The sequence below is a fragment of the Microcaecilia unicolor genome, chromosome 13, assembly GCF_901765095.1.
Source record: "Microcaecilia unicolor chromosome 13, aMicUni1.1, whole genome shotgun sequence".
Lineage (NCBI taxonomy): Eukaryota > Metazoa > Chordata > Amphibia > Gymnophiona > Siphonopidae > Microcaecilia > Microcaecilia unicolor.
Window position 1 is genome coordinate 48,809,565 of NC_044043.1, and position 14,007 is coordinate 48,823,571.

The 14,007-nt window shown below is 42.0% G+C and overlaps 1 protein-coding gene across 4 annotated transcripts in view; it reads right to left on the reverse strand.

Moving 5' to 3' along the window:
* Nucleotides 1-7,023, reverse strand: part of INTS2 (integrator complex subunit 2) — a 57,561-nt gene extending 50,538 nt beyond the window's left edge. The window contains exons 1-5 of one of the 4 annotated variants that reach the window (XM_030222225.1): nucleotides 6,787-7,023; nucleotides 5,625-5,925; nucleotides 2,438-2,576; nucleotides 1,906-2,008; nucleotides 760-873 (exon numbers count right to left, since the gene is read on the reverse strand). In XM_030222225.1, coding sequence (XP_030078085.1) covers nucleotides 760-873; nucleotides 1,906-2,008; nucleotides 2,438-2,576; nucleotides 5,625-5,917 — 649 coding nt within the window. In that variant the 5' untranslated portion in view covers nucleotides 5,918-5,925; nucleotides 6,787-7,023. Of the gene's footprint in view, nucleotides 1-759; nucleotides 874-1,905; nucleotides 2,009-2,437; nucleotides 2,577-5,624; nucleotides 5,929-6,786 lie in introns of all 4 variants that reach the window. The other 3 variants (XM_030222226.1, XM_030222224.1, XM_030222227.1) reach the window with 3 other exon arrangements.
* Nucleotides 7,024-14,007: the final 6,984 nt, after the last annotated feature.

Consider the following 14,007-nt stretch of genomic DNA (forward strand, 5'->3'; position numbering starts at 1 on the left):
GTCCATTATATTCCAATGGGTGTCTTATTTAGCGGGCACTAAACATCAGTGAGGCATATTTTCAAAGCACTTAGCCTCCCAAAGTTCCATAGAAACCTATGGAACTTAGCCTCCCAAAGTGCTTTGAAAATATGCCTCAGTGTGTGTTAGATCAGTTAACGCACCTTAGTAAAAGGACCTCTTAAAAATTTTGTTTTGTTTTAACTCCACTAACAAGTCTCTGCCCTCACTGTACTGTGGTCTTAAGTGATTAAGAGGATGTGTCTCCACTTGGGTTTAAAAAATAGAGAGAGAGATATTTAATATGGTTTTCTCCTCTTTACCAAGATTTCTGTTGCAAGTGGATACTTGTAAATATTTCAAAATTTAATATAAAAATAATTAAAACGTGAAAAATTAGTTGTGGTAGTAGCAGTAGTAATAGTGTTAAATAAAATGTTTTAGCAAGGACAGAATAGCCAGACAAAAATAATATGCCTACAAGACAAGCAAACGCACTAAGAGGAACAAATTAGGGTCCAAATTGCCCTGCCCCAATTTTATCAAGTATGGGCTGGGAGTCTTTTTTTGGTATCAAAATGATATATATGTAGACTTAATCCTGTTTTCTGTTTCCTGGGATTTTAATTTAAAAGGGTGAGTACACTACTGACACTTGTGCAGATCTCTTTTCTACTCTGAGAAAGCAAGTTATCACTCACTTTTTTAAAAGCAATCAGTCTAGAAACTATAGAAATAAAAGGTTTCAAAAGCACTTGCCTTCATTAAAACTATCAGGAACATTGGCCACTAACAGACACAGAAACCAAGCTCCATTTCGAACATGAAGCAGAGCCTCAGCCACATCAATTATGGGTAACAGAGACGGGAGTTCTGCAAGAAAGCAACAACATGCAAGTAATGCCCCATTCTGGTCACTTCAGTTTGATATGTAGTATCTGTGTCCTGAATGGATTCTAACAGGAATGTCAATCACCGGGGTTAACTTACTGTGTGTTACTGTGTCACTGCTTCCAGTATAACTGATCAGTCTATTTTAAATTTAGGGACCCTTTTCCTAAGCCACGGTAGGCACTGCCGCAGAATTAGTGCTAATCCCGTGCTGAATATTTATTTTTCAGTGCGGAAGGAATGACTATGGGTCACTCCACTAATTGGGTAGGTTGTGTACATTGCAGTGCGCTGCCCGATTACCACAGGGTTAGCGCGGGAGCCCTCAGCACCTACAAAATAGGTGTCGGTAAGGGCTCCTGTGGTAATGGCCACGCGTTAACAATGTCAGCCACTTTTTACCGTGGCTCAGAAAAAGGGCTTCTTAGATTGCTTTAAAATAGTCAAGAGGATGGGAAAAAAACCATTTGGCTCATCCAATCTACCCTGCTAAAGAAACATCCTAACTGCAGTTCAGAATGTAAACAGCTGCAAAATTTCTCTTTATCTAGACTCAACATTTTGGGTAGATGAACATACAAGAGTTCTCCATAACACACCACCTTTCCTATGCTTACTACAAAGCTTTGTTGTTAATATAAACAGCCAGTTATACAAAAAGTGTGTCAGTCCTGTTGGGTTGTTTATAATGTCCAAACAGCATTCTAGATTCCCCCCTGTTTACAAATGGATAAATTGCAGCATAGAGAGGTAAAATAACTTCCTTAAGATCACAAAAATAAATAAAAATCAATGACACAGTGTCCAAAGAGTTCTGAAGCCAGGAGTCACCAACACCTGACGATAAACTGTAACTTCAGGCTATAGCACATCATATTCCTTAGAGAGGGCCAATAAGCATAAGCGCATCTCACTTTGAAAATCTGAAGCTTCGATGACTAAGGAAATCTTAACTTCTAATACAAATTCAGCCACTTTAACATAAGAAATGATTTTGCTTGTGGATTACTGCACCTGCTTGCAAAATGCAGAGAACGTCTGCTGCTTCCTCCAAGTAGACAGGGCTCTCGAAAAGCTCGGAAGACTTCAGGAAAAACTCTCCCGTGGAATCAGACACCTACAAGCACAAATTTCCCAGGGACACTGTGCACGTCAGAAAAAAACATCTAAATCGATTCGTTAGGCAAGAACACTACAGAATTATAGGATCCTTTTACTAAGGTGCACTAATGGATTTAGCACGTGCTAAATATTCCTATGGGTGTCTTATTTAGCATGCGCTAAATCTGTTAGTGACCATTAGTAAAGGAATCCCTCTACAAGTAAGTGCCAGATGATTTAAAGCTTAATAAATTATTCACTTCTGCTCTTCAGTTGAGGTAGGGAGTAAGAATGATAAAGGTAAGTCACACACTGCCCTAATGGGGTACAAATTAAAAGAAGGTAAAATGGAATACATGCAAAGTTCTCTAATAAGAGCACAAATAAGTACTAAAAAGATCTTTCAGAGGAAAACAAAACGCTGAAAGAGAAAAGGAGAATGTACCTTATTTATAATTGATAGTAATTCACTAAGAACAAGACGCAATCTGCGAGGGGAATCACTATGTTCAAACTCCAACGTCAAGCTGTGCTGAAGCTGTGACACCAAGATACTTTCTCCGCTACCTCCGCCAAGTTTGTGTCTAATAGGGAATTAATATTCAAAGCAGGATTTAAAATGTATCATAGACATGACAGCACAATGAACTTAGCAAGCACCAGTCATCTAACGTCACTACAGTATAACTAATCACCCCCAAGTCAAATTTCCCAGTTCAGCTACAAAGAAAAGGTCCTGTTCACTAAGCCACACTAAAAATTAGTGTGCTCTAACAGTAGAAACACCCGAAGGAATATATGGGTGTCTCTAGTGTTATTCGCACACTAAAAATGCTAGTGTGCCTTAGTAAACAGGGCCCTAAATATCTTTTGCTTAGGCTGTCCTTTAGATTTCAACTTTGAATAACAAAATAAAACTTAGTAATTTCACATGCTGGCTGCCTGACCAAAGATTGCAAGACACAGTGACAAAAACTACTTGTTGCTCAAAGCAACCTGTAATTTCTTTGTTAATTTCTGCTTTTAACACTAAGATTTTTGCCTGGCAGTTTATACTGCAGAAACATAACATTTTTATTTAAAACCAGTTAATAGGATTTGGGCTATGGGAAAAGTTGGGATTATGCGAATTGGGGCAGAAAACGGGAGGAGGGGGAATTTGTTTCCTTTCAGCACATACATGAGGAATATGGGGTCCCCATCTCTCAATCCTTCCAATATCATCAAGTGCGGGATTTCATTTTTAGAAAGGCCAAGGGGGATTTGAGTTTGGAAAGGGCAGTGGTGAGTGGGGGAGGGGGAATCTCTAGATTGTATAGAGCCCTTCTTTCCCACACGAGACCGGTTATGTTCTAGATAATGAAATGGGAGCAGGCTATGGGGGTGTCCTATGAATTTCCACAATGGGAAAAGATTTTTAAGCTATTGCTAAAGGTCTCTGTTTCAAGTGCTTTAATGGAAAATGGATACAAGATCTTATACAATTGGTATTATACTCCCCAACATTTGCATAAAATGTTTCCCTCCGTGTCAGCTTTATGCTGGCGTCAATGTGGATTTGACTGAGCTTACATAATGCCCTTTGAAGATGGAATACTGTCTTTTACATGTAAAGCCAAGGGGAATACAATCACACATACATCACCTGATCACTTTTGTCTTGGTGGCTAGGAAATTGGTGTTAGCTGCGTCCTGGAAGCAGAGTACACTGCCAAGCCTTGCAGTAGTAGCGCGGAGATTGGACTCTATACATCTGATGTCTAAATTGACAGCCATGCGAAATGGACATTTGGTATCGTACCATAAAGTGTGGGACAGTTATGTGAAGTGGTCTTCCTGTCCGGACTCCTCCCTCCCTCTTGCATGAGAGGTGTAGGGAGAATGGGAAAGGAGGGGGGAAGGGTTGGGGGTTGGGTAGGGGGTTTTAACGGAATAGCTCTGGTTACGGATAGGAAGTTCATTATGTTAGTATGCTAATCCATTTACAGTTGACGATATGTCTAAAGTGGATTATGATATGCCGTGTTAAGCTGTATTTTCTCAAAAGCTATTTAAAAATAAATAAACAAATAAAACCAGTTAATACTCTTTCCTATCAACCATTATTTACTATACTTGTCCTCAGTGCATCTCCATTAGGTCCTAAATTTTTACTAACATAACAATGGTGTCACTTCCCATTTTGTTTCTGTGGAATAAATGCTTCGGACTTGATTACTAAGATGCGTCGTCATATACAGGGGTTCTTTTACTAAGCTGCAGTAAAAGGGGGCTTGCGCTAGCATCAGCTGTTTTGATATGCACTAAGTTTCCCTTTTACCGCAGTGGGCAAAAGGCTAGCCATTTCGGTGGGGAGCCCTTACTGCCACCCATTGAGATGGCAGTAAGGGCTCCCACGCTAACCGGGCAGTGATTACCGCTGGTTAAGTTCCAGCGCTACAAGTATCTAAAAAATTACTGTAGCGCCGGAAATGGCATTTGCTGTGGGTGGGAACTACTGCTGGGCTCCTGCGGTAGCCCAGCAGTAGTTCCGGATTGGCACGCGGCAAGCCTGTTACCGTGCGGCAACCCTTCAGTAAAAGAGCCCCTTACAGCTGGCATCATATTATGTAATGGGACCCATAACCCATGCTAACATGCATGAACAGCATCAGCGCATGCCAACACGGTAGAATACTTTAGTAAATCTAGCCCTTAAGTTTGTCACTTATTTTGAACACTATGAATGTAATTCCACAAGGGGGAGGGCTAGTTTTTAGCACTAGGATGTGCATCCTGACCACATGCATGCCCATTTGCAGAGTACACACAAGTGCATCTTGGTACATACCAGAAAAGTCATTTACATGTGTATATATCCACATATGCATATAAGTGATTAGAATACTGGCATTTACACATACTCTTGCCCCCTACAACTAGGCACCTTCTTACAACAATACTCACTAATCAAGACTAATAATAATAAATATATTCCAGTCTTAAAGTTAATATTTAAATGGTGAATCTCAGAAGTTGTGGTGGTAAAGAACGATTTTACACCATGCAACACTGTTCGATTACTGAATCCCTGATAAAGTCACTTATATAAACTTATCTTTCTGGTTTATTGTTTTACACATAAAATCCAATTTTTCATACCCCCCTTTGTTGTCTTCATAAACTTTCACTGGCCTTACTTGTTCAAACTTATTTTATAAGCCAAATTAATTTTTAATAGTCAGTATCAAATATATTAAAACTACATAAAAACTTGAGAGCAATAATGAAACTGTCTGCATTAGTGAAAACACAGCAAGTTTGCACAGGTAATCAAAGCATAACTACAGTAAGTGTGTAGTTTTGTTCTGATTGTTGCAGAAAAAAGGACATACAGAGATTTATGCCTACCTTTCCCAGGGGGCATAACGCATACAAATATGCAGGTAAAAATGCTCACCCTTTAGGAATGTATAAGGGTGTGTGTAAGTTTAACAATCCTCTTTCTGTAGGTAAAATGCTGTTTCAACCGTGGCAATGGCTTTGAAAAACACTCTTAACAACAATAAGTGGACACATCAGTTTGCCTAAATTATGTTAACATTCTCAAAGCAGCCACTGCATTTCCATAAAGAAAACCAATTGACAGTTACCTAAGTTGTTGTTCTTTGTTAGCATCCTGCTCCAATGCATGAAAATCCACAGACAGTAAAGCTACAATGGAGTTGACAGCTTCTACTCCAGAAAGGAGACGGAGAATCAGTTTCTTATCCTGTGCCCAGGTCTGGCTCTGGTCTGCTGGAGCACACAGTGCCATCCGGACCAGGCAGGGAAGCAGGAGCCTGAGCTCAGGGTCACTGAGAGCTGCCAGTCGCACCACATCCACCTTCTGCATTGCTTCAAAGGCATAGGGACTGACAAACTGCAGAAAGGCACAGTCTGCCATGCTGACCCCTGCTTAAACACAAAGCACAAGTCTACTATGCTGACAATAATCCTTCTTATAGTGGAAGGTCAAAGCACACAACTGCCTCATCCAGGGAGGAAAGGTCCCCACTCCCCCCCCCCCCAAAAAAAAAAAAACAGACCACTATGTCAATAACCTTATAATCATAATATGGAAAGCAAAAAAAATCAGAATTATGCAACATGTCATTCAAAACCAAAATGATTCAAATCATTTCACAAAAGAACAGAAAAGATCTCATCAGTGCTATGGGCTAACTCACTAATAGACATAATTATGCTGTCACCTTAAAATCACTCTGTTAACACAATCTTTTCCCCCTTCACAGCGCTATTGTAATTCACTTATTTTTCAGGTAGCATTTTTAGTTGAGGCCTGCTCATTTGGTTTTGACATCAGCTCCCAAAGTTTGCCAAGACATATATTTAGTGCAGTTAAAAAAAATAGCAAAATATTAAAAAATATATACAGCGAACCTTTACTTCTACAGGAAACATTCGTTTTCCTAAAGGTACATCGAACTATGTAGAAAAAGAGCAAGTGTAAACGAAAAGACAAATGTTATTACATATAAGCCGTATAATAATCTAAACGTGACCCTTTTTTAGCAAGAGGTGGCATCTCCCGTGTTTTAGGAGTTATCGTCCTATCAATACGTCCCCAAAGGAGTCGGCTGTCAGGACGTTACAACCCCATCCCATTCCATCACCCGATCTCAGCCAAAGGGATAAGAAAAGAGCCATCCTCGTTTGTGCACCGGCCAACTTTTCTGCCGCAGTCAGCTGCATGTTTCGAACAGCAGAGATACCAAGTCACACGTATTTATGATTCTCGCATCGACTACTCACACACTGAGCACCTCTCTTCACATGCAACCAAGGACCCACCACCCCCATGGTCTTGGCAGCTCTTCCTCTCTCTTGTACTGTCCCCGCCCACGATCCGGTTTCTCCCCTCTCCAACAGCCTACCCTCAAATTTGCCTTTAAAGTCGCCGACAACAGAAGCAATTTATACACGTTGTATATTACAGCCACAGAGCTTTCCCTCCGATTCTTGGCAGAGTTCCGCCCCGCCGGAAACAGGAAGTTGCGTTAGGGGCGGTACGGAAGGCGGGAGGGGGAGGTGTTCTGTCAGAGGAGAGGAGGGGACGGGGAGTGGCATTGCTCAAGGTGGTTATCAGCGCCTTGTTTGTTGGAATTGCTGCTGCCGCCGCCGCCCCTGAAATTCCAGTTTTCACATTGCTCCGCCCTCGAAGACAAGTTTGAAGGTAGGAGGAGGTGGGGTTGAGATGAAAATAAGGAAGAGATACCAGAGGGAGGGAGGAAGGAAGGAAGGAGGCGGAGTCGGTCGTTTAGCGTTTGCTTTCCCCGGCTAGCCTTGACCTCATTCACGTCCCAGACGTGTTGTCTGGGAATTGCCTGGAGGAAAAAAGCCGGCCTTATCCTTGGAAATCCCCCAGGAGGAGAGACTGAGCATCCTCCCGTCTACAGCCGCAGTTTTGTTAGTTTATGAGGTTAGAAATTCCTTATATGAGGGCCCCAACCCGGGTTGGACAGCACTTCACAGAACTAGGACACTGTACCAGTGATTTCACAGTGAGAATATTGAAAGGTAACTTTAAAACCATACAAGAACGTAAGACCTTTGAAGTCAGAATGATTGAATATTTTAACACCCAACAGAAAGGACTTAACAAGGACCTGGGGTTCCTAGCCCATTATAAACCATAAAGTTGTATATGTTGATCACCCCACCCCTCACCTATCCACACCCATCCTGTTAGAATATCAATGATATGCTTTGATGTCCCCATGCATACCTCCTACCCACCCCCATCCTCCCACCCTGTCAGACTGTCATAGTAATGCTTGAATGTTTTCACTTATATACACTGTCAGCTAGCACAGTTGCTTATTTCCGATCTGACGAAGAAGGGCAACCTTCGAAAGCTAATCAAGAAATGTATTAAGTTATGTCCAATAAAAAAGGTATCTTATTTTCTTTTCCATGCTTTATTTTGTTTGATTTCTATTGATAACCTTAAGAGTGGACTAACAGGGCTACCACACTCCTCTACTTATAGGTTGATAAAGTGTGGCTGCCTTTAACAACCTATCTTTCTTTAAACAAGAGTTCTTCATAATACTTGAGTGTAAATTGCAGGTTTTGCTTTGAATGCATTCATAAATGGCTTCCCCCCTACCTCCCTCTGTTACCTGTCCACTGATATTCTTTGGTGTGATTACCTGATTATTTCTTCTAATTTGTATTTCCTACCCCTGTTGTTAAAATTTAATAAAAATTTTCTAAACATGAAAAATGATATACTGCCTTTGTGTGATTGTGATAGGCCTGTGAAGCATCTCCTAGATTCATGTAAGCTTACGCTTATTGCCTTAGTGTAAGAGCTTTCTGTAGCTTTATTTTTACTTTTGTTGCGGTTTTGAAAAATAATTTCCCTTTTAATAACCACTTTGAAGATAATAATGAAGCATTTTGTGTGTGACAAGCATGTTCTACATGTGAAAATGATGTATATAAACTTGCGTGGATGTATATGCCAGCAAGAGCTTATGTATTTTTAAGCGGTCTGCCTGCAGGTGTTCCCAGGGTCTGCATTTGAGTAGAGCTGTTGTATACCTGTGTATTATATTTTATAAAATAGATATGTACTCACATCAGAGTAGATGCACATAGTTGCACCTTCCTTAAATTAAATGTATCTGAGAAATCAATAGGATTTAAATAGGTCATGGCTTATTATTGAGAATTTTTTTAAACAATTTTTATACCTCAACGCTCTACTTTAGTACCATATGGAGGCACCAATATACTGTATAGTACTTATATATATATATATATATATATATATATATATGTAATTCCAGACCTCAGAAGCAATTCTTTTTACACAAGGTACTTTGCCCTGTGGCTCGCTTTCATCTTCATCTGTCTCAGCTGTTTTGAAAACCCATTTTATTCTGTGCAGCATGATTCACAGTAGTAGGCTTAATATTGATGTGGATAATTTCAAAGTGGTTTGTATGGTTAATTTTAATGTAAATGCCTTTTTTAATTTTGTAATCCACGAGGTTAAAAGCAGTATAGAAATCCCAGCATAGAAAGTTAATTGATGCTTTAATTGTTATTTTAAAGTTATATTAAGAATTTATCTGCATGGGATCCAGGCTGACATGGGTCATGTTGCTCTGTACTTTTTCAGGGCTGGGCCTTACTACTTTGCCGTGGCATTTTATTCACCACTAAAATTCTATACTATAATACCACTTTGAATTATAATAGTGATTGAAATGCCACCATAAAGTAGTAAGGACTAGCCCTGATGCTGCAGAGCAAAACATGCCCGATGTCGGCCTGGGTCCTATGCAGATAAATTCTTAATATAACTTTAAAATAATAACTTTGTGTGAGAGCAGAGCATTTGTGCACTGATGGGGCTTATTATAGGAACCTTGAATAAAAGTTAAAATACACAGAACTTGTCAAGTGCAGATTGATTTCTTTTTTTTTTTTAATTAGCTTGCTGTTTATGCTTATTAATGATTTGATAAATCACCAAATCCTGGGAAAACCCGTATCTAAACAATTTACAAAATTTCACAAATATATGAAAAGAAAACAGAATGCCACTGAGTGACAGGACAGATCCCAGATACACCAGAAAGCAGACGCACTCAAAACTAACTTTAAAAAGCTACAGCGGAAAGCAGAGGCAATTAAAACTTAACTAAAAACTGTAACAAACTTAACAAATAATAAAACTGTAACTAACTGTTGTTGCACGAAACTATGGAACGCATTACCAAATGTGATGAAAACAATGCACGACCCCTCAAACTTCCGGAAATCATTAAAAACCAACTTGTTCAAAAAGGCATACCCTAATGATCCAACTTAAACACCTGAACCCTGCAACACAACGAAATTAATACTTGAACTGGACATAACTTAACTGTTTCTCCTGGATTCTCTAACATGTTTGTCACTTTTGAACTGTTACCATAATATCACTCTGTATTTGTTATACCGTAATTGGCGATCACCATCACGGTACTATGTAAGCCACATTGAGCCTGGAAATAGGTGGAAAAATGTGGGATACAAATACAACAAATAAAATAAATAAAAGTTAACCAGAACTAATGTATATTAAAAGTCACAGCGAAAAGATGGAACTTGAGTTTTTTTCTTAAAGGATTGCTCGGCTCGCAATAGAAGTAAATTTATTCCAGAGGCAAGGGGATGGGAAGAAAAAGGCAGAGGAGTTCATGGATTCCCAACGAGCCTGAGGTGGAGAAGGAAGAACCAGTCTATGATCATTGAGAGGTCACAACAGTCGAAAAGGGGAATAAGGAATTGTAAAACAAGATAAGTAATCTGGAATACCATCATGTAAGGCCTTGAATGTTAGATATAGAATCTTGAACTGAATGTGGGCCCCGAACGAGAAGCCAATGCAATTTCGAGTCCCTGTGCCTTGCTCCGCACAAAAAGGGAGCAGCTATGTTATAAAATGTTTCATGTGTATTACTTAGGCAACACATTCTAGGCCCCTGATGGCGAACCTATGACACGCGTAGCCATTTTCGATGACACGCGGCCGCATGTGGCCGCATACAGAGAAGCAGCGGCGTTCCTTGCTGACACCCGGGGCGGATTGCCCAGGCCCACCCAATTCCAGCCCAGGCCCGCCCAGCGCCAGCTCCCATTGCCAGCCACTGCTGCTTTTCCTGATGAGCAGCAGGGCCGGCGCGCGGCGCTACAAAAAGAAGAAGCGCTCAGCTGACTGAGCTGAGCGCCAACGCATCGCTAAGAACAAGAAAAAATGTTTTTTAAAAAATGCGGCACCGCAGGCAGCCTCGAAGCATTGGCTGCTGGCTCTGTGCAGGCTCCTCCCATCTCTTACATCACTGCCCCTGTAGCGAAGCAGGGGCAGTGACGTAAGAGACGGAAGGAGCCTGCAGAGCCAGCAGCCAATGCTTCGAGGCTGCCTGCAGTGCCGCGTTTTTTTTTAAACATTTTTTCTCGTCGGGTTAGCGACGCGTTGGCGCTCAGCTCAGTCAGCTGAGCGCTTCTTCTTTTTGTAGCGCCGGCCCTGCTGCTCATCAGGAAAAGCAGCAGTGGCCGGCAATGGGAGCTGGGGCTGGTGGGCCTGAATGGGAGAGGGAAAATGGATGGCAGGATGGGGAGAAAGAGGGAAAATGGAAGGATGGGGAGAGAGAGGGGAAAACAGATGGCAGGATGGGGAGAAAGAGGGAAAATGGAAGGATGGGGAGAGAGAGGGGAAAACAGATGGGAGGATGGCAGAGAGAGGGAAAATGGAAGGATGGGGAGAGAGAGGGGAAAACAGATGGGAGGATGGCAGAGAGAGGGAAAATGGAAGGATGGGGAGAGAGAGGGGAAAACAGATGGGAGGATGGCAGAGAGAGGGAAAATGGAAGGATGGGGAGAGAAAGAGGGAAAACAGATGGCAGGATGGGGAGAAAGAGGGAAAATGGAAGGATGGGGAGAGAGAGGGAAAACAGATGGCAGGATGGGGAGAGAGAGGGAAAATGGAAGGATGGGGAGAGAAAGAGGGAAAACAGATGGCAGGATGGGGAGAGAGAGGGAAAATGGAAGGATGGGGAGAGAAAGAGGGAAAACAGATGGCAGGATGGAGAGAGAGGGAAAATGGAAGGATGGGGAAAGAAAGAGGGAAAACAGATGGCAGGATGGGGAGAAAGAGGGAAAATGGAAGGATGGGGAGAGAAAGAGGGAAACAGATGGGAGGATGGCAGAGAGGGAAAATGGAAGGATGGGGAGAAAGAGGGAAAATGGAAGGATGGGGAGAGAAAGAGGGAAACAGATGGCAGGATGGGGAGAGAAAGAGGGAAAATGGAAGGATGGGGAGAGAAAGGGAAAACAGATGGGAGGATGGCAGAGAAAGAGGGAAGACGGAGGATGGGGAGAGAGAGGGAAAACAGATGGGAGGATGGCAGAGAAAGAGGGAAAATGGAAGGATGGGGAGAGAAAGAGGGAAAACAGATGGCAGGATGGGGAGAAAGAGGGAAAATGGAAGGATGGGGAGAGAAAGAGGGAAAACAGATGGGAGGATGGCAGAGAGGGAAAACGGAGGATGGGGAGAGAGAGGGGAAATGGAAGGATGGGGAGAGAAAGAGGGGAGATGGATGAAAGGATGCAGAGAAAAAGGGGAGAGTGGAAGGATGTGGAGAGAGAAGGGACACTGAACAGAAAAGGGTAGAGAGATAGACACTGGTTAGAAGGAGGGAGAGAGACATTAGATGGAAGGATCAGGAGAGAGGGTAGATGGGTGGAAGGATGGGGAGAGAAAGAGGGAAGACGCTGGATGGAAGGGTAGGGAGAAAGGTGACACTGGATGGAAGGATGCAGAAAGAAAGAGGGGAGACTATTGGAAGGATGGGGAGAGGGGAGACACTGGAAGGATGGGGAGAGAAAGAGGAGAGCTGCTGCATGGAAAGGGGGAGTAGTGAAAGATTGGAGAATAAGAGGAAGGGGCATGGGGAGAACAAGGGTGAGAAAAAGATGAAAAGCCATAAGTAGATGAAGGAAACTAAAGAATGGATAGTAAGAATGAATTAAATCTGGACACAGAGAGGCAGAAAAATATTGAAGAAAGCAAAGAAAAAGGAGAGAAAAATGACAAATGGCCAGGAAACCCTGACAGAAGAGTCAAGTGAAAACGAAGGAAAGCAGAATCTAGAGACTGGGAGCGACACAATGAGAAAAAGTAAATGGCCATACAAGAAAGGTAAAGAAAATAATTTTATTTTTAATTTAGGATAAAGTAATATGGTGTTAATAAAGTTTCAGAGACCAATACTTCCTTCCTTAGGTCAGGAGAGGATACCGTAACAGCATTATACTGACCTGAGGCAGGAGGTTTTGGCCTCTGAAAGCTCACTGAAAAGGGTGTTAAGGCTATTAAATAAATTGTCTGAAATCTGATGCACTGAAAAGCAGCACTTTACCCTGTGTGACAAATGCATCTGAGTGTGACTACATTTTGCTGGGGGGGGGGGGGTACAGAGAAAATTTTGTACCCACCCACTTTGGGTTCAGGCCCACCCAAAATTGGCAGTCTGGCTACGCCACTGCTCACCACAGTGTTTTCAGCCACCTGGACAATGAGGGGGAGAGATGTCTCAGTGAGGGGTAAAGGGGAAGGAGAGAGAAGATGCAAGTTTTACCATTTATGGCAGGGGTCCTCAATTCTAGAACCTCAACAGCATTTAAACAGCAAAACATACAAATTTATACTCTGGATGCACTATTGGAAAACCTCACTCCTTGGCCTTCAATCTCTCTCACTGTTGTGGTAAATCTCAGTTTTTGGGATGGGTTACCGTCTGAAACAGATACGCAGCAGATGTAGTACCATACGGCTATCTGCAATATAGGGGGCTCTCAAGACTGGGATTGTGAGATCAACCGAAGAGCACAGCTGCATTGCCAAATGGATCTATTTTCCCACCAAATTTGAATCCTTGTAAAAGTTTCACTTCACCCCTGATGAGTCTTAGCTCTCCATCCTTCCTTTGGCATTCAAGTCCAGTACCTACCCGGTAAAGGGAATGTGGAGCAAGCACAACACTCTTCCACTTGAAAGACCCACACAAAAATGTCACAGCTGTAAACCATTCACCAGTTCTGCAGGGGCTATTGCATTGACTCCTTGCAGGTGTCTTTCAGGGGAGGGGGATGTGGTAGTCAAGTAGAGATGGTTTTCCATTTAGCTCTATTTGTTCTATGTGCCCTAAGATTCAGGTAGTACAATTACTCTTATTTGGTATCTGCTATTAATGTGTGAGCAGTCTGAAGCACAGTGCAGTCCTGGTAGATACATTTTAGAGCATGTGCTAGCGAGAGGGGCTTGCTGTAAAGTGCATTTGTGAGACAAACTGTATTTAGGTTTATTTCTCTGGTAGCTCAAAGTGAATTATATTCAGTAGGATAGGGTAGTAATTTTCCTTTCCCTAGAAAGCTTACAGTAGTTTTGTACTTGGGACGGAGGGGGATGAAATGACT